The 21,290-nt window shown below is 43.2% G+C and overlaps 1 protein-coding gene across 3 annotated transcripts in view; it reads left to right on the top strand.

The window, feature by feature from the left end:
* Window positions 1–19,413, top strand: part of SHISAL2A (shisa like 2A) — a 59,722-nt gene extending 40,309 nt beyond the window's left edge. The window contains exons 3-4 of one of the 3 annotated variants that reach the window (XR_003859021.1): window positions 3,572–4,016; window positions 17,886–18,008. Coding sequence is in view for 1 of the 3 variants with exons in the window: in XM_029618687.1 (XP_029474547.1) it covers window positions 17,886–18,073 (188 nt within the window). In the remaining 2 variants the exon portion in view is untranslated. Of the gene's footprint in view, window positions 1–3,571; window positions 4,017–17,885 lie in introns of all 3 variants that reach the window. The other 2 variants (XR_003859020.1, XM_029618687.1) reach the window with 2 other exon arrangements.
* Window positions 19,414–21,290: the final 1,877 nt, after the last annotated feature.

The following is a 21,290-nucleotide window of genomic DNA, read 5'->3' as shown; positions in this document are numbered from 1 at the left end:
TCTTGCATCTTAAGGAGTCAGACTGTGAAACTTGACAAGCTTCAAATATTACCACTGTCTGAAGATGATCCTTTTTGAATAACCTTAAAACACATCTTCAAAAAGTGCTAGCTATATAAATCTACAAATATTAAAAATTGGTAAGATGAGAAACATGATTATTTCTGATACCAGCTACGGTCAGATTGCATCCATTGTGTTATGGGGAAAAGGGTCTTTGGCAAAGTTCCAACATAGAAAATTATATAGTAACAGATAACCTCTCCCCCCCACCCCCCACCACAAAAGCAGGAAAAGGAGACCAGCTTGTCACCAAAGCATGTCCAAACACCACCTCCCCCAGCTTCAATCAGGGAATTCACAACATTTAGGTAAAAGGGCTCCCTGCAAACATCAGTTGCTTGGGTTCACCTAGAAGTTCCCAAAGCGATGCTTTTCACACCCTAGGGGTGCTTTTCAGGGACATTGCGAGGATGGGGGAGGGGGGGAGGGGCAAGAACTCACCTTATATCAGAGATATAATTGGGTACACGTGATGCAGCTGACCCCACTCTGCCCGCCTACATTTGGAGACCCTTGGGCTGCTTTATTTATTGCTTCTGTCTCATACATAAGGGGCTTGTAACCTTCCGGTATTTTTTTTCCCCTTTATTTTTTTTTTTTAAATAGCTGAGACCTTTCTGCCTTTGCGTGACATTTTGCATTCTGACATCCATTTGAATTTTTCTCTCTTTAAATTACATTTAAAGGGGCAGATTTCCTCAGGTTACGCGCGTAACATACGCGCGTAACCTGAGGAAATCTGCCGCTGCGCATGCCGAGTCTATTTAGCATAGGCTCGGTGGCGCGCGCCCCGGGTAAATTTGTGCGCCGGGTAGCGCACACAAATGTACCCCGCGCGCATAGGAATTAAAATCGGCCCCTAAGGGCTGGATTTTAAAAGGGTTATGCGCATAAGGTACGCGCGTAACCCTTTAAAAAAAATCCCTGAGTGCGCCGAGCAAGCCCCCGGGACGCGCGTAAGTTCCGGGGCTTGCAAAAAGGGGCGGTCGGGGGCATGGCCAAGGGGGCGCAGTTTTCGATCGGGGGCGTGTTCGGGGGCGTGGCCGAGTGCCCCGACACAGCGGCCTGTGTCGGGGCCTGCTGCGCCGGCGCGCGTAAGTTACTACTGCCCGGAGGCAATAGTAACTTTTCTGATAAAGGTAGGGGGAAGGGTTAGATAGGGCCGGGAGGGTGGGTTAGGTAGGGGAAGGGAGGGGAAGGTGCGGGGGGTGGAGGGAACGGGCAGCGTGCGCAAGGCTCGGCGCGCGCAAGTTGCACAAATGTGCACCCCCTTGCGCATACCGACCCCGGATTTTATAAGATAGGCGCGGCTACGCGCCTATCTTATAAAATCCAGCGCACTTTTGTTCGTGCCTGATGCGAGAACAAAAGTACGCGCGCCCTCTCTTTTAAATTGTACCCCTAAGTGTGTACAAAGAGTACTCAAAACTTGATTTTTCCTCCCTATTTTTTCCACTTTTGGGAAGCTGGTGCTTGACAGATTAAATCTACGGACAGGTTCTTTCGGGCTTCAAGCTTGGTCGGAATTGGACTCTGCTGGGGCAACGGCGGCACAAAGTAATGTTCCCTCTAATTTTTTCACAGGCTACGTGTGCAAAAAATTGTCTTGTCAGCTAGGGGCCAGCATAACGCAAGCATCGTCAGGGTTTCTTGCGCGCGCTGTGCTTTGCCGTGTGCGCAGGGTTCACGACATGCGCGCTCACAATGTAGAGAGAACAGTGACCATAAACCTTCATCCACGCCTACCTGAGGGATTTTTTCCGCATTTAAAAAAGAAAAAAAACCCCACTCCTCTGCCTAGTGACCTCTGTCTGACCCGGTACCCATGTGCCCATGAGTTTGATTGCCAGGCGCCATCATGTATACTTTCAAAACCCCAGTCATTTTAAAATATATTTAATTAATTGATATGCAGACTCTAATACATTGATATCAGTGTGAATAACTAGTAATCTACTAAAAATGTTAATGTTTAATTGCTAGTGCCTCCTCTGAAATGATTTTAAAAGTCTGATTTAAAGGAAGGAAAATAATATTTTGGTGTTTTTCACAGTCGACTGATTCATTTTATTTTATCTTTTCCCCTGATATTAATTCTGGAAGCTTGTTTACAAATTTCTAAATTCACAAGTGGGAATTTAGCTTCTGCTAGGAAACAGCCATAAAGAGGAAACCAGAACGGTTTGAGTATGAGTTATTTTCAGTATCCGAAGTAAAAGCATTGGTAAAGCTCTCGAAAGTCATCAAAGAACTGATGCAAAAAGCTCGTAAAGCATGACGCATGGCCGAAGTCTTCCAGCCTTTCATGTTTGCTAAAAAAAATCTACCACTCATTCGTTTTAACACTTGTGCTGTAAAACCTTGTACAGTGGTGGGATCTGAAAGGGTGGGGGTCTGCCTCAGCCTTAAATTTATTGTTCCGAGGAGAAAAAAAAAAAATCCTCGCTCTTGCAATTACTCACCATTTTGCTTCCCTCCCCCACTCTTACCCTTTAATCTTTAACTATAGTTCTTTAATACTGAAGCTCCAAAACAGCGCCTCTTACCTCCCCCGGTACTCACCCACGTCATCATTGCTCCATGAGATGCTTCACTGAAGCTCACACACCTCTCTCTGGAACCTACCCCACCTCCCTGCTATCTATTCCCCGCCCATTGTTGTGCTCCTCATTTCCATCCGGTTCCTGGACCCTTTCTTATTACTGTGACCGTCTGCTTATTGCTGCCTGTTCATTATAGTGCTGGTTTCTGAGGGGGAGTGGGATGATGTGATTGTATCATGAATGCCGGTATAAAAAAGCTCTAAATAAGTAAATAAATAAGTAAATAAATAAATAAATAACAAAAATGGTTTTACGTACAAAGGAACACTAATGAAAACCTATATTAGAAAATTGTTTGAAATACAAACTAAATACATACAAAAAATAATTTTTAACAATATACCAAAATATACACAAACTAATGACACAAAAATAAATTGTGTATATAAAACTTATAAATTTTACGTGAAAATTCACACAGCAAATTAACAGTACAAAAAATTTAAAACAGACAATATCATCCAGATATCATGTCAGACATATTGCTTTAGCAGGAGATGTGCAGAGCAGCTGCCCCAGCATGCAATGCATGAATTCTTTCAATATTGTCGCCCAGCAGCCTTGTATGTAGTCTTAGAAAGGATCAAATGGCAATTAATCTAAAAGGCAATCGGTCAATGTTCAAGCCCCGAACACAGAAACCCCGACAAAAGCCTCATGTTTCACCGAACCAGGCTTCCTCAGGGGCTATATGCAAGGCACTTCAAATCAGAGTTTTTATGCAAATCATGTGGGCGACTGAAAACCTGAATGGGACAAGTATCTGGATTACAAATTAATTCAAAGAATATTCGTTCGGGTTTTCAGTGATATATTATTTAGATTGTTGGTTCTGGTGATGTGAGCCTTCATGCAGAATTATCCAGGGATTTTTTTTCCTTTCCCTGTTTTATATCTCTTTGCAGCTCGCCTAGCCCAGTCATCTCAACGGTTGTCCTCAGCCGTTGGCCATGCACCAGGACTCCTTTCAGAACCCTGCAGTCTGGGGCCCTAGATCCAGCCACCAGGTGTCGCTGTTGCAAAGTGCGTGTAATTCCCTCCCTCCTAGAGGCTGAGAATGCTGCCTCTGCAGCACCTTCAGCTCTGGCCAGCCCAGGGAGTGGAAGATCTGATTTGAGAACCAAACCCAAGCCATCCGCATGGCAGCGCACAACACCGCTACCGAGCCACCTGACCCGTCCCCCAATTTTCTATTATTATCATGGGCTGCCTCGCATTGCTTTGAACCACTGGAGACAAAGAGGAAGGAATTTTAGCCACCATTTTGGTTTTACTGATTCCATGAGAGTTCTAAAGTGCTGGAGGAATCGCTGCATTGCAGTCGTCTGCTATTGGCTCCCACTTGCTTTGGTAAGTATCCCAGCACATTGATCTGTCACTCTCTCTCTTAACTCCAAAATATCTTTGCAGAGGCGGGGAACCCTCAGGTGTCAGAAATGGCAAACAATTGAAATTTTCCACCAAGCAAGGTGTTGAGTGAAGCACGGACACTTCCAATCAAACAAAACTTCACTCCCCAATTTTCACCAACAACTTAAAAATGTGAGTCTACTCAGATATTTAGAAAATGGAGGGAAAAGACCTCAGAGCTTCATGTTTGTTCTATGAAGAACACACAACATGTACGAGGTAATTGTAATCATCGGTCTTAAAAACCTCCAACCAACCACACCTTTTATTACAATGATTAGCTCCAAAATTGTTTTTTTATATTTTTGTTCTTTTTGCTTTTTTGGCAAACGCAATGGGGCAAACATATTGGATCAACACAGATAAGTTGAACAAATCCAGTGTCTTTATAAACAGTGGTTTACAAATTTGAGCAACATATTCAGTGAAGATTTTTGCACAATAATGTTGGAATGCAAATTGCATCGATTTTAAGGCTTGGGGGCCCATCTCAAGCCAGCGAAAGCGTAGGAACGTGCGCCGTGACGTCACGCACGTACGCCCGTTCATGCGCTTTGCTGGCTTGATTGAGCGCCCAAATTGACGTCACGGCGGAAGAGCGAAGAAGCTTCGGAGGAGAGGCCGCGCTTTACTGTATTGACCTGACAGAGAGAGAGAATGAGGGGCAGAGCTGGAGAGTACAGGGAGGAAGAGGGGTGGAGCTCAATCTGTATACCAGTGATGCATGGGGAACTTTTAAAGAGGCAGCACTAGGTCGATGCTGGAGGAACGCTCTGGTTTCTCACCTCGCGACGCTACACAACCCTCAGAATACTCTAGTGTGAGCAAACAGCGCATGGATGGATGGTAAAGAAAATCACAGTATGGGCTGCAGACAACAGGCACGTGCTCTTTATAGTGGCACAACAAAAAGCCTTTTTAACGAACATAATAGTTTTCACTGACAGCAAAGAAGTTGTTGTTTCTGTGAAGTATATTTGCTTGTTAAAACTGTTTAGTGTGATTCATTTCTCCATGTTTTGCAGGCAGTCTTAAAAAACATGCAACAATCCTTTGGTATTGTAAATTGCAAAGTGCAGCGTTGTATGGGGAGAGCAATTTTCAAAAGGAATTTGCTCGAATCACTAAGCAGTTACCCAGCAGGGGCGTAGGGTGAGTGCTTAAGCTGGTGGTGCCTCAGAACATTTGCTGCTGCTGCCGTGCGACTCAGCATTCAGTTTATTTCTTCAAATCTGCAACTCCATTCGCTCAATGTGGTTTTACAGAACAAGCGACGGGCTGCATTCCACATTAAAGTGCAACACTTCATCAATAATACCAAATAGCATTATAAAGCAATACAGAACACAAGAAAAATATAAAATAAAAATCATAATCACTGCAATAAAATCCAATCAACAGAAGGGATTGCAATTAACAGCCAAAGTTATATGAATGCTGCATTAAATATCTTGGCTTTCAGTTTACTCTAGAAGGTTAAATAACCCGGTTCTAGATGAAATTCCATAGAGCGGGCTCCATCCAGGAAAAGGTTCACCTCCTGCATGTTGCGTCTGTGGACCCTTAGACTGGGGGAGAGATTGGCTCAGTTTGCAGGGAGGGGACCCAGGCTTGTCAGAGACCGACATGGGACTTCACTTGTACCAGCCATCGCTCCCCTCGGGTTAAGCCTTTGGGCATGTAATCCACGCTGGTAGAGCTCGCTGTGCAACCTTCTTCCTGAGGTTCAGCTCCTGGGGCAATAGGACATCCAAAATAACAACACCACAAGGAAAGCTTGTTTAGTCTATCTTCCCATGTCAGTCCTTCAGGGAGGGAACAATGTTTCTCCCTGCTTGCTAATGCTGCGACACCGTAGCAAATGCTCCCTTGGCTACAGGTCAGCAGCTCTGCCCACAGTCGTGCCTATTAAGACTCCCATTTACAATCATGCAGAAAAAAAACCTCATAAACAAACTCGAGTTTAAGTCCACAAGGTCATAGGAAAACAGTCTCTCACCCCTACTCCCCACCATTATGCTTTTAGGCAACAGCCTTCCAAATCCTCAAAATAAAACAAAGCAAAAAAACCAATAGCCAGCTGTCTTCCCTTATTTCTGGTTAGTCAGCCAACTCTGGGCCAGCAAAAGCACCCAGTGCTTGTAATTGCTGCCAAAATACTATAATCTTAGTCCAGTTCCATATCTGTCTGGGTCTGAGAGAATGAGAAGTGATTTAAGGAAGCTTGAACGGTAGTCAAAGACACGGCAGCTGGGATTCAATGCCAAGAAGTGCAGAGTCATGCATCTGGGGCGTGGTAATCCAAAAGCGATGTATATGATGGGGGGTGAAAGACTGATGTGTACAAGAACCTGGCAAGTACCCAAAAACTAAGTATATCCCATGCTACTAATGCCAGTAATAGCAGTGGCTATTGTTGCGTCCAATAGGGGACTATTGCAAATCCCGTCAATAAATTCAGCCCACTTTATACTAGTATGGGACAGATCCATCTCTATTGCTGATCCCTATATTTGGAATATAATGCCCACTGAATTACATCTGGAAACTGAGTTTAAGGCGCTTAAGAAAGCACTGAAGACTTGGCTGTTTGAGTAGGCCTACGCAGACCATTTAGAGGAAAGAAGTAGTTAGAACGAATAAGCGATTATTCTTATGTTTTTTGGGTTGGTTTCTTTTTTACCCGTCCTTTAATTAATAATTTTATTTTGTTTAAATATCTTATTGTATTTTAACTGCCAGAATTTATTGTTGATTTTATGATTTTATGATTCTATGATGTCAACCGTTATGATGTTTCTTGCGAATGACGGTATACAAAATTTTTAAATAAATAAAATAAATAAAAATAAATACCTCTCTCTACTTGCGGCTCTTCCCACTCACCTTGGACTGATGGCCGCCGCGGTGTCTGCTTGCCGTTCTCTCCGGCGTCCCCGGACTGCCTTTGGTGCTGCCTCCCGCCATTCTCCTTCAAGGTACCTCTAGGGCGTGCGGGCGCACGCCGCCCTCATCTTTAACTCTACATTGGCGCGAACCTCAGTGGCGTCCCCCTGTTCTGACATCACGACTTCCGGGTATATCTGCCTACAGCATTTGCTAGCTCGTTGAGTTAGCAACAGGATTCGTACGGATGGGATTCGCTCTCCGTTCCTAAGCTACTCTGCCACTTCAGCTCTATCTGGAACTCTTACTACCCTTTGGGGTCGCTAACGGGGTACCCGCTCCTCGAGGGCCTCTCTGCTTCTTTCAGGTGCTATCAGGAAATCGGTACTCGCTCCTCAAGGGCCCATGTTCCCTGTGTCGCTGCCTGCAACCTCTACCCTTCTACTTGGAAGAACTAACTTACAGTTACCATCAGTGAGAGCAGAAACCATCTCTTTCCACAGTACTGCTTCACTGGAATCAGGTACTCACTCCTCGAGGGCCTGCTCTCTGCTCCGGTGCCAGACCTCTCGTCTAGTGCAATCTCTGTTACTGCTAAGTGAGTACAACGCTACTGAGTCTCTCTGCTCTGAGGGATCAGGTACTCGCTCCTTGAGGGCCTGCTAACCCTGTCTCGTAGCTTCTCCTATTTCTACATTGGGACTCTGAATGTTAATCTTATTGTGTGCTCATAACTCTGTCTTTTTCCACTACAGCACTGCCTTGCAGAGGATCCGCTGTTCCAGCGTCCTGTGTGAAACGCGCACAGCCGGGCTCTACAACCACTACTCACTACTGCCACCTCTGGTGGTCATTCACACTGTTTAATAAAAGATTCAAATCTGTGTTTGTCTGTCCGGAGTATAGCCTGACACCGTGGTTCCTCACGGGACTGCCCCCCGTGGGCGTGGTCAGCTGCCACAGTGTCCAAGGATCCACCCAAACACCATTAACCATAACAGCTATTCCCTAAGTCATCTTGATTAATAGCAGTTAATAGACTTCTCTTCCAAGAACTTATCCAAATCTTTTTAAAACCCATCTACACTAACTGCACCAACCACATCCTCTGGCAACAAATTCTAGAGCTTAATTGTGTGTTGAGTGAAAAATAATTTTCTCCAATTAGTTTTAAATGTGCTACTTGCTAACTTCATAGAGTGCCCCCTAGTCTTCCTATTATCCAAAAAAGTAAATAACTGATTCACATTTACCCATTCTAGACCTCTCTTGATTTTAAACACCTCTATCATATCCCCCCTCACCCACCTCTTCTCCAAGCTGAACAGCCCTAACCTCTTTAGCCTTTCCTCATACGGTCGATGTTCCATCCCCATTATCATTTTGGTCACCCTTCTCTGTACCTTTTCCATTGCAACTATATCTTTTGTCCATTGCAACTATATCTTATATGTACTGTGTACAATTCTGAATTGTACACAGTACTCAAGGGGCGGTGTCACCATGGAGCGATACAGAGGCATTATGACATTTTCTGTTTTATTCACCATTCCCTCACTAATAATTCCTAACATTCTGTTTGCTTTTTTGACTGCTGCAGCACACTAAGCCGACAATTTCAATGTATTATCCACTATGACGGCAAGATCCCTTTCCTGGGTGGCAACTCCTAATATGGAACCTAACATCGTGTAACTACAGCATGGATTATTTTTCCCTATCTGCATCACCTTGCACTTGTCCACATTAAATTTCATCTGCCATTTGGATGCCCAATCTTCCAGTCTCGCAAGATCCTCCCGCAATTTTATCACAATCCATTTGTGATTTAACTACTCTGAATAATTTTGTATCATCTGTAAATTTTTTTTAACTCTTTATTTATAACTTTTCCAAACTGAACAATTCATGATTACAAAAAGATGAGACGCATCACAGGTGACAAGACAAGCATTACCAACAAAAAACATCCACTCCGGGGTACATAAAAATAGATCCCAAACTATCCCAAATATCCACTCTCCCGCCACTCCAATATGGCCCCCAAATGTGATGATATTTCTCTAGCTGTTTTTTTTAAAGAAAAAGTAAGCTTTTCCATGAGAGCAGTATCCCAGTAACTTAGATTCCCAGTAAAGAGTACTAGGGGAACTCTTCCATTGATGGGTCACCATCAGACGCGCTGCATGGAGCATATGACCCACTAACTTCCTACAGCCAAGCATTTCCTACCTAGTAGCCCATTGCCCCATCAAAAAGAGAACAGGATCCACCCGCAGTCCCTGTCCACAGATAGTAGAAATATCTGCCACCCGAACCCAGAACAGCAGGGAACTCCCACCACATATGATAGAAAATACCTGGTGATCCAGAACCCTTCCAGCAAACTAAATTTGATTACCTCACTCGTCGTATTCCTTTCCAGATCATTTATAAATATACAAGCCGTAAAGCCCGTTAAAACGGGCTACATCCCTCTGTCTCTCACCTCCCCCTCATTCTCTCTCCCCTCACTCTTCACCACCCCCCTCCCCCACCCACTCCTCTCCACCCTCCCTCTCCTCTCACTCAGTCCCCCCTCTCCCTCACTCCCTCCCACTCAGTCCCCCCTCTCCCTCCCTCCCACTCACTCAGTCCCCCTCTCCCTCCCTCCCTCCCTTCACCCACCTCCATTTCCTCCCGGCGCCGTAAGCGCGACTTCCCGCAACCCTCACCCGGCTCCATTAACTCCTCCCGCTCCTGCCGGCAGATCTCGGGGGGGGTCACTCCCGCGCGCGCGGCAGTGACCCCCCCGCTCCTGCCGGCAGATCTCGGTGGGGGGGGCGCGGGAGTGACACCCCCCCCCCGAGATCTGCCGGCAGATCTCGGTGGGGGGGGCGCGGGAGTGACACCCCCCCCCCGAGATCTGCCGGCAGATCTGGGGAGGAGAAGCAGCGGCACCGCGCGGCGCGCGGTGCCGCTGCTTCTCCTCCCGCTCCTGCGGCCCCACCGCCATTTTTTTTTCTGATCGACATCCTTGCCCGCACATGCGCAGTAGAGCTGTGCTCTACTGCGCATTTGCGGGCCGTCGGTCACAGGCCATTTATAAGGTAGATTGAAAAGCACCGGTCCAAGTACAGATCCCTGAGGCACTCCACTGTTTACCCTTTTCCACTGAGAAAATTGACCATTTAATCCTACTTTCTATTTCCTGTCTTTTAACCAGTTTGTAATCCATGAAAGGATACTGCCTCCTATCTCATGACATTTTAGTTTTCTTAGAAGCCTCTCATGAGGGACTTTGTCAAATGCCTTCTGAAAATCCAAATATACTACATCTACTGGCTCACCTTTATCCACATGTTTATTAACCTCTTGAAAAAAAATGAAGCAGACTTGTGAGGCAAGACTTGCCTTGGGTAAATCCATGATGAATGTGTTCCATTAAACCATGTCTTTCTATATGCTCTGTGATTTTGATCTTTAGAATAGTTTACACCGTTTTTCTCCGCACTGAAGTCAGGCTCACTGGTCTAGTGTTTCCTGGATCACCCATATAGCCCTTTTTAAATATTGTGATTACATTGGCCACCCTCCAATCTTTAGGTAAAATAGATAGATTACACATTTTAACTAACAGAACTGAAATTTCATTTTTAGTTCCTTCAGAATCTTGGGGTCCATCCGGTCCAGGCGATTTGCTACTCTTTAGTTTGTCAATCTGGCCTACTACATCTTCCAAGTTCACAGTGATTTGGTTCAGTTCATCTGAATCATCACCCTTGAAAACCATCTCCAGAAACTGGTATCACCCTGGAGAGCAGGTCCTTGCTACATGATCACTTCCCGCTACACCAGAGTGATGTTCTACTGGGAGACCTTTCTGATCCAAGAGGGCACCAGGGCTGCCAGACTGGATTTGGGACTTGGCTTCTATGTCCCTGAAGGTCTCATCAATGTACTTCTGTGTCTGCCTCAGCTCCTCCAGGTCTGCTACTGTAGTCTCCAGAGATCAGATTCGTTCTCTGAGAGCCAGGAGCTCTTTGCACTGGGTGCACACATACAATCTCTCACCAGCAGGTAAAAAATCATACATGTGACACTTGATGCAAAAGACTGGAAGCCCCCCCCCCCCCCCCCCTCTTGCTACTGGACTGCTGCCTTCATCTTAATTTTGTTGAGTTCCTAATTAAGTTTAGGTTGCTAAGTGAGTTGGAATTAGAGTACTTTAAATGTATAGGTTTATTCATAATTATTTTATTTATTTATTTATTTATTTAAAATTTTTATATACTGACATTCATCCAGGATATCACATCGGTTTACAGTGTAACACAAACAAACGCCAGGCATGGCGCTTTACATTGAACAAATTAATTAATCTACTAGTGACCTATAAGGGGATGATTAAACTCTCAATAAGGGCTGATGCAATAGTATGATTTAGAAAAGAGCATGATTGCTTTTTACTGAGAGTGTCTTTTGCCTAAAAATCAAGGGTTGAGTTAGGCAGATAAAAAAGAGGCATTCTGGGGAGCAGTTAAGTTATCCAGCTAACAGATGATTTTCGTTATATCCAGCTGAGTTATCCTGCCTTGTGTGGCCAGAATACTAGCTACTTTATTTATTTATTTATTTATACATTTAATATACCATCGTTCCAAATGAAGATCACAAATGGTTTACAATAGTAACATACATATTAAAGGTTAACACATCAAGACTGATAAAAATTTACATCAACTTAGATTTCCTTGTACATAATAACTAAGACTAGGACAGCAGAATGTAATAGTTAAATTCTATTTCAGTGGTATTCATATATTATCAGTGAGTTATCTTAGCATGCTTTATTTCTTTCATTGCTTGTTTCTTATTCTTCTAGTATTATCTTTGACCTTAACAATGTGGTTCTATGCCTTCTTAACCCGATATCTTCAAAAGTTAGCTCTGTCAAAATTGGAAAAAATAAATAAAAGGGCCTGCGACCCAATTCTCTCCCTTCCCTAACCTAATTTAATAGATGGACGTGTTTTCATCCCCCAATCCCCCCCCCCCCCCAAATATTAGTACAAATGTTGCAGTGCGAAGGTCGGGAACCCCCATCACCCCTTCCTCGATTTCATCAAGATCTTGAAAATCATTTCCACCCCCACCCCCCCCAGATCTTTCTCCCACATTGCAGTCCCAATAGGCCTGGCTGCAACCCCTACCCCCTAGAAGCCCCATCGCAAGCCTTTAATACCAAGGGCTAAGTTCACCTGCTCATGGCGCTCCAGTGCTGCTTCTGACAGAAGCAATGTTGGAGCACTGGGAGTGGGTTAGAGCCTGCTCCCAGCAGGGATTTGTTTTTTGTATCTGGAGGGATGGGGGCCCTGGGAGGTGTGTGGGGGGGGGGGGCAAAGGTCTGTGGGGGGGGGGAATGATTTTCAAGACCATGATAAAAGCGGGGAAGGGCTGGTGGTGTTGGGGCCCGATCTTCGGAATACAACGTTTACAGTAATGTAGGAGGGGTTTGGAGATCAGGAGTGCATGGCCCGATAGAGCCATCTATTAAATTAGGCAGGGGAAGGGAGAGAATCGGGACACAGACCTTTTTTTTTTTTTAATTTTGACAGCACTACTTAACCAGATATCTTTTGAAGATATCTGGTTAAGTAGTTAGGGATCTAACCACACGAGGCCGGATAACTAAAAAACCTAACTGGTCATTTTCAAATATAGCAGGTAAGGGATTTTGGTTAGCTGGCTACATGTAGCTGGCTAACTTTAGGCAATGGCTTATTGAATATAGACCTGATAGAGAACTACCTCCAAATCCTCCTGCACCTCCCTCCTTTAGAAAGAGAGAGTTATGAGTAGGCTTTATAACTCACCTCCAGACAAAGCTGACCTAGCCCTGGTTTAACCCCATTATATGAATAATCTATTTATTTTCAGCAAAATCAATAGGGAAATCAGAACTAGAGTACATGCATGCAGTGAAATAAAAGCAGGACTGTATCAACTTATCCTTTATAAAAAAAAAAAAAAAGTGGAGACAATTGAATTCTGTGCTACTTGGGAAAAGGCAGAGGGCTTAATAATTTAAGCAGAGAATTGCAGTTTCCCAGCCCTCTGTCAGTTTAAGTACTGATCGCATTAATACCTGCCAAAGCTGATGAAGTATTTGCATGCTTCAAAACTGACGCTGCCTTTGATGTTAAACTTCTGCGGTTAGCAAACTACAAATCTCTGAAAGCTCTGTGGCTGCAAAGCCATGAGACTGTCCACAAACAAATGTAATTATACTGAAAGATTGCATAGGATCTGAACATTCTGGATTATGCTAGCTTTATTGTACCCATCAAAATGTAAATAAATTCCATGTCATATGCAGTAGAATGGATGGCTTGTCTTTTCACTTGTGATTAAGCAATTCACTGATTCACATCGCATCACATCTGAAAGTGGCCATATCTCCAGAGGAGAAGAGATTTGCATATTCTTTCTCTTATTCATACAAGTTTGGCAGGTATCCTCATCTGAAACTGTTAATGTATTTTAGAGAAAGTAGACAGCACACACTCCCAAGGTGATATGTCAATGGAAGTCAAAGATCATCATCATCAGGATCCTAGCCTTTGCTTTCTTCTAGCTTTTTAGAAAGTCCCACTAAGGACATTTTGTGCCAGACAGTACTTCTCTTTCCACTTTACTTATTAAACTTTCAGAGTAGTGACATTCTTAACCAATGCACTTCTAGTTAACTGCACCTCTTTGGTGAGACACATATATAGATGTGGATATTTATTTATTTTTTGTCCTGATGTAGAAATGTTTCAACTGCAAGCCTGCAGCTGATCTGTCCTTTCTCTTCAGACATCGCTTGCCTGTGCAGTTGGGAGGGAAGTGCAGTCACTGAAAAATCACATTTTCTGCTCTGTCAATAGATTATACAAATAGGCAAAAATTATTGTTCTGCAAACCAATTTATTCAGTCTAAAAAAACTGATGTTTTTAAGAAGTGAAAAAATTTCATGTATTTAACCTCAAAAATCTCCCTCAATTACATTTTAAAAGAGCATGGCTTACAATGTAATCATAGTGGCCTTAAAAACACTTCTTCAGTTGATATTAGCTTAAAAAAAGCCTCTTACATTTTCAATAGCCCATGAATACATTATATCATTTCAATGAATCACAATAAATAACTTTCTTAAAGGTACAAAAAGTGGCCTTTAGAAGTGCAAGTACTCAACAGTTGATGGAATTTAAAAATGTATCTTCACAATGCAGAGAGGTTCAATTTGCTAATGTTTGCATCATAAATGTACATCCAAGATGTTGCTGGAAAATCTGCCAAGCTTCCATCTCCTCTGACCTGGACCGTGGTTTTGCCAAAAATAGGATTTCTCAAAGAAATGTATTTACAGATTTCAGCATTATTCTTTTGATGACCTCTTCAAAAGCAAAATAGTGCAACTTAAGCAGTCTAAATGAGCAAAAATCAGTATCTGGAAAAAAAATAAAACAATAATTTAAATGATAATTATAATATGTTAAAGGCAAAGCATGGCTGAAAATTTAAAAAAAAAAAAATCATCACAGAGCTTAAATCGATTTGCTACCCTGCAGGTTCCATGCAAACATCCTCAAACCCCCACTCGGGCCGTTTTAAAATGAAATCACAGGCTCACGAGTTCAGAAATACCCTATACTGAGAATGCAGTGATTGGCCAAAAATATCAATAACGTATCCCAGCAAGTTCCATAGGCCATTCACAACCTTGGTCCATATCGTTTGCAAATAAACTGGTCTCTCAGTCTCCTGATCGAGACCCTCGGGATGTAATGTGTGCCACCTCGGCATGCAGCCTGTAAAATGTTTATGTCCATCCCGTCTTAGTACAATCACAAAGTGTGGGCAGCTGAAGCCTAACGTTGAATTAACCGAGCCAGGAATCGCACATTGCCCATGGAACTTTGATTGCTCCGCTATACCCGCAATTGATTTTCCTTTGTCTTGTCCCTATATAAAAGTACAGAACATGGGCACAAAACTGCACAACTAACTTGAGTAGCATTACGCTGTGTAGCTCTGTAAATATGCGTCTTTAATTGCAATTAAGAAGGTTGCTTGATTATAATATGTTTCATAAGCAGATTGAACGTGCAGGCATTTGAAACGTGAATTTTGTTGGAGAGGCAAGGTTCTTGCTGCACGAGCGAAGGTGCTGTGTTCTGAAATGGTTCTTGGCTATTTGCTCTGTTTTGTTTGTGATTTTTATTATGTTTTACTGGTTTTGTGTTACACTTTTACATATCTGTTAACCGCTTAGAACAGATTGTAATTGAAGTGCATGGTATTATATTAAGACATTTTGAAAAAGTAGAAATAGATAATTCAGCTGAGATTGATGGAAAAACCAGCAGGTCCAGTACATTTGCGCAAGTAACAGGAATCCCATATTTACGACGGCCCAGGGCCTTATTCGTGGTAGAGGGAACCTGTTGAACTCTCGGATGAGATGAAATCAAACTCTCTCTAAGGTTCTTACCCTGCTGGAATGTAAATGTTGGTATCTGCCCAGCTAGAATTGCTGTAGAATTACTTTATGTCATAAATTATTGAGAAATAAACCAGCTGAGATTTCTGCCAGTTTCAGAAGAGTTTCGAGATGGGGAACTTCTTTCCATGGCTCAGTGTGAACATCAAACAAATGGGTATGAACTGGTGCAGTCTTTTTTTCAGTATCTGTGTAGTAGTCCAGGACTAGGGGGGGGGGGGGGGGTGTAAAACAATTGTTTTCTTGGCCTGGCAGTTTCCTTTTGCACGTGCAGGTGAACCAATACTGGTCTCCTTTAGACTCCAGTGCCGTGAGCTTTTTCCCACTATTCTATTATTCCCTTCCCAACTCGCCTAGCCCAGTTAGCAGCACACCTCGGCTTGGGGCCGTGCACCTTCAACCCCCCCCCTCAACCCTGCAGTCACGGAGCCTAAGTCCAGCCACTAGGTGTCACCGTTAGGGAATGAAATGGGAATCTTCCCCTTCTGAGGGGCTGCAAACTGCCCTCCGTCACATCCTTGGCCAGCCTGGGGATCAGATTCCTGGCCCGGGAATCATATTCATATCTTTTGCATGGCGGTGCACAGCCTTGCCACTGAGATTGATTTTACTGCATGCCCTGAGTCAGTGTGATTACTCCTACAGTAAAATCGATTTTACTTTATACCCACAGGAGTGACTTATTACACCAGAAAACAAACAACCGTGTTGTAAAAATACTCATTAAACAGGGAAGTTGGAACCATTTGTATAGTTTGGGGTGCAGGAAACGGCCCCTGTGTGTAATAGATGCCTGCACCCTCAGAGGTGCTGCAGCCGCCCTCCAGTACTCCTGGTTATACTGGCTGCGCTATTAACGCAGTGGAGGAGTGGCCTAGTGGTTAGAGCAGTGGACTGCAGCCCAGGGAAAGCAGGCTTCAAATCCTAGGGTCACTCCTTGTGACCTTGGGCAAGTCACTTTACCCTCTGTTGCCTTACATACAAAATTAGATTGTAAGCCTCATGGGAATAGAGAAATACCTACAGTACCTGAATGTAATCCACTTTGAAGTGCTGAAAAGTGGAATGAATGATGGAGAAGGAATGTGCTATTAATTAGAGCAATAGGCTTAGAACAACAAAAAAACAGCTTTCAAATTCCACTGACAGCTCTTGTGGCCTGGGACAAATCGCTATGTTTCCTCTTCAGAGCAGGAATGTATTGTACCCAAGTACTAATAATGCTATAAGCAGCTTTAACCATTAAATTGGAAAGGTAGATCAAAACAAATCTTGTGCTCTGTCCTGCCCAATCATAGCACTTGATTTCCAATCATCAGTTTTACAAAGTTAACATTACCACTACTTGTAATTTTCCTGGCAATTAGACCTGAAGACCAAGACATATGACAAACTGTGGAACTTGTTTTGGAGCAATGCAGTTAGTAAATCTGGTTCAGAGGTGTGCACCCTTTACTGTGTTTCGGAGTACAGAACTCGACAAAACATTTGAAAAGAACAGTTACATCTCAAAATATTCCCAATCCAGATGTGACTCCCGGCAAAAGCTGAACGGGACATAATTCTGCACTGCTAGCTTTAATAATAAAAAAAAAAATCAGAGCACAGAAGAGTTAGATGTGGGTAGTGCAGATTAAGTGAGTTTTTAATGCCTTACAACAGATCGGTGAAGTGGTCCAATCCCGTCCGTTCACATGCATGATAACTGCCGCTAAAACAGACCGATCAGGTACAGACTTTGTGTGAAGGCCAGCCGTGGCCCTGGAATGTATTCTATTAAAACCCGAAACAATAAAGAACCCAAACAAACAGTCCTATCAGCAAAAAACAACAAAAGGACACTGTATTTAACTTTCAAAGCTGTGACACTATGTACATTTGAAAGGAATTTCTCTTATGTGTGTACCCTTTACTGTGTTTCAGAGTACAGAGCTCAACAAAACATTTGAAAAGAACAGTTACATCTCAAAACATTCCCAATCCAGATGTGACTCCTGGCAAAAACTGGGCGGGACATAATTCTTCACTGCTTCATATAAGAGAAGTTCCTTTGAAATTTACATAGTGTCACAGCATTGAAAGTTAAATACAGTGTCCTTTTGTTGGTTTTGGTTTTTTTGTTTGTTTTTTTTCTATTAAAATCCACCAGGAACTGATCAGAGGTTGTCACAAAAAATACACAAAATCTTTGCCCCCTTCCCCCCCCCCCCCCAAAACAACAGCATGTTATTTTTACACTTTTCCTTCCATGCCATCTCGCGCGGAGCACCTGCAAACAAATCAGCGGGAAGGGCTTCTGTTTTACGAAATTTCCCTTCAGTTGGCAGGGCATCCTCAGACCCAAACCTGCCTTGGCAGGCACAGCTGACCTGTGTGGTTTTGTGTTTTTTTTTAGGTACGGAGCAGCATTCTTTCGAAGGCACGAGTCGCTCGAGCCAGTCCACGGCGGGGCCCAATGGATTTAGGCGGCATTTTTTTAGCCACAAGCTGGACTGTGACAATCAGCCGCAGGAGCCCGACAGACTCTTCCAGAGATGCTTCATGGCCACGGTGACGACCATCAACGTGCAGGGGCCTCCGTGAGCTTGTGACGGGCAGAGAGAAAGGCAGCAGGTGTTTTTTGTGTGTGTGCGGTGCTTCAGAGACCATAGTTACAACCTCCCCCACCCCCACCAGCCGCTTCCCAGAAAAGCCACGTCAGCGCACGCCATTGCTCGTGATGCGTCGTCTCTGCGCGGGAGGTTAAAAGCCCTATCGTTGTTGCTTAACGTTTGCTGTGTGTGGGCATCAAGGTCACCGCATGTTTATGTAAAACAAAACAAAAAAAAATACAGGCGAAAGAAGTGAAAGCACCACGGTAATTTCCTGAAACGGTGTGCCAGATGGCAGAGGGCACCGTAAAATTATTCTGTCGATCCATAATGTTGTGTTTAATAAGCAAGACTGTTCACAAGTCCATGCACATTCCCCAAATCGGCCTTTAACATTACCCTCACAAAATAAGCTGGGAATATTGTTTTTCTGTGGGGGTTTTTTTTTAAGGGGTGGGTGGAAAGGAGATTTTATTGATTATAAGTGCACTTATTGCTCTCTTCTACTATATTTTTTGTTTTTTTCCTAGTTTTTTTTTGCCTTCCTTTTTTCCTCCTGTCTTTTCTTCCTTTCGTTCTGCCTTGTGAACAATATTGTTTAGGTATCTCCCAGATTTTACTTGTTGATAACTATGAAAGCCTTTTACTGCAGTTTTCCAGTTTTTTTGCTACACCAAACTAATTTATTATATTTATTACAATGTTATAATGTAAAATAGGGCTGTTACTACCCTATTCTTTTAGTTATCTGGAAACCGATGTGATATCTCGATCGAACGTCGGTATATAAAATAAATAAATAAATAAATAAATAAACTCGGCTATCCCTGTTAAGATTTTTCAACCTTATTAAACGGAGGCGTTCTATGGGCATGTTCGGGTCAGAGCTGGTGGGGGGGAGGGGAAGGAATGTAGCAGCTCATGTGTGGGTTTGGCCCGACTCGGCCACCTTCACAGACAGCGGGTGCAAAATATGGAAATGCATTTAACCTGTGTACTCTGCACCTGCTGGCGTTTTAAAGGGAGATGAGATGGGCTGTTTCCCTTTTTCAGAACCGGCGCAGTGTACCAAGGGTTAAAATAGCCCCCCTCGCCCCCCACCGCAGACCTTGCACACGGTATGGGCTTGTGAAAATTGCCCCCTAAAAATGCAATTTAGACGAGATTCGTATTCTCCTGGTTTATATTTCTAGCATTGTACAACGCAACCACTCTTCTCAGGTCTCATTTCCTAAGCTTTTTCACACATTTGAAAATATTGTTAGTAATTTGGATATACTTTGTCAGTATCTGTCAAAATACGATGTAGGTTAATAAAACGCATTTTCTGTCTGCTGATTTCTCTGTGTGTGTGTTGAGAATACATTCATTTTTTAATAAATAGCACCTCTGTCCTTACATTCTTTATCGTTTCAGTAGAGCACATCAGTATTATTGTAGAAGCATGCTGCAGCAATACATGGGAGTGAGAAATAAATCGCAACAAAGAAAAAAAAAAAACCTCTTAAAATTATCCAAGGAAGCCTATTGGAGTTTTATGTTCTTTATATGCAATTTCTATTGTTTGTTTGGTTTTTTCCATGCTATCCATCTTCATCTCCCAATCCCAGGCAGTTTGTCTAGGCATAGAAAATTTACCCTGGCTGTCCAGGCTGTCTGGAGGGAGGGCTACTCTGTGACAGCAACAAGCCACAGCTGCCTTCCTTCGCTCTAGGCTTGCCAACCAGCTCCAGATTTTCAGAACAGCTTGATCCAGTCCTGGTTTTATCCCATTGCACACCGGGACTTATTCTAATGTACCTATTGCATTCCCTTGGAAAATCAAGACTACACGTACCTGCGTGCAAGGAAGTAAAACCAGGATTGGATCAACCTGTCCTGAAAATCTGGAACCAGTTGGTAACCCTACTTCTCTCCCTGGACTCGAGCATGTTGCCTCTGCTGGGCACCTGTGCTCTGCCAACCCCATCGGACAAAAGACATGAACGCCAGTCTTTTGTGTGTTTGCGCCCGCTGCAGCTGAGCAATAGGATTGGATGTTTTATGCCTTAACTTTGGATGAAGTACTAAGGTAGATGTGTTGGGCCACTTGAATGCACATAAATAAAGGTCAATAAACAAACAAAAAATATAAGTCGATGCCTTTTTAATTGAACTAACTTAATAATTTTCTTGACCAGCTTTCAGGAGCTATTTCCTCAAGTCAGAATAGAAAGAGCAAAATATGACATTGCCAGAAAATATAAGGTAATTACAGATTCCGTTACAATGGTAGAGTGAAGGGGAAGGTTAAAATGGAGAGCTTTTATTTATTGAAAATGCATATCCCACTAATCCTAAAAACCTTGTTCTTAGTGGTTCACATAATAAAATATTAAAATACATTTGCACATATAAAACAAATAACAATACAATCCACACAAATAAAACATGCCAAAACTGTTGCAATCATTTTGTGCAACACTAGCCCATACACTACAACATTATGTTCAAATGTCATTTTCTATAGGGAAAGACTTTATGTCTTAGATTATTAAGAAAGTGACAGAGGAAATAGAATTACCTTTGCTAGTAAATTTAAAAAAAAAGTGTCTATTAAGTCCTTTTAAGTCATTTCAGAAGTACATGATCATTTTAACCTCAAATGTCCTATATTCCAGAATTGTTCTGAATTAACCTTTAATACCCTGATCATAAGCTCATCGAAGCAGTGGTCAGGTCCTGAAATATGTTTCCTCCACAGAGGTGTTGCCTTGCTCTTCTCTGTGATGTGTAATTTTGCATTTGTGTAAGTTTATTCTCGTCTTGAGGTCCTAGTCTGTTTCCCTATTGTAGCACTCTTCTTCAAATGTTCTGCATTGAATAATATATACTATATTATAGGCGTAGCATAAATAGGATCCCCTTATGTTGAAAGTCTTTTCCATGCAGGGGACTGCAGGATACTGCAGCATAGGGTTCAAAAGCTTCCCCTCCTGGAATGCCCCCTAGGCCTCCAGGCCCAGCGTCGCCATTTTCCAAAATGGTGCCGGCCAGCCGAGGTCCTAACTTGCCCCATTAAATGATAAGGACAAAAGGTAGGACCTCACCTGGCCAGCACCATTTTGAAAAATGGCAGCACCAGGACCAAAGGACTAATGGGCATTCCAGGCCCTCACTGGAGCACCGAGGATATGTCAGAAAGGCCCAGGGATTCAGAAGGATGAGCT

Source organism: Rhinatrema bivittatum, chromosome 10, assembly GCF_901001135.1.
Source record: "Rhinatrema bivittatum chromosome 10, aRhiBiv1.1, whole genome shotgun sequence".
Taxonomy (NCBI): domain Eukaryota; kingdom Metazoa; phylum Chordata; class Amphibia; order Gymnophiona; family Rhinatrematidae; genus Rhinatrema; species Rhinatrema bivittatum.
This window is presented reverse-complemented; position numbering and strand designations above follow the sequence as displayed.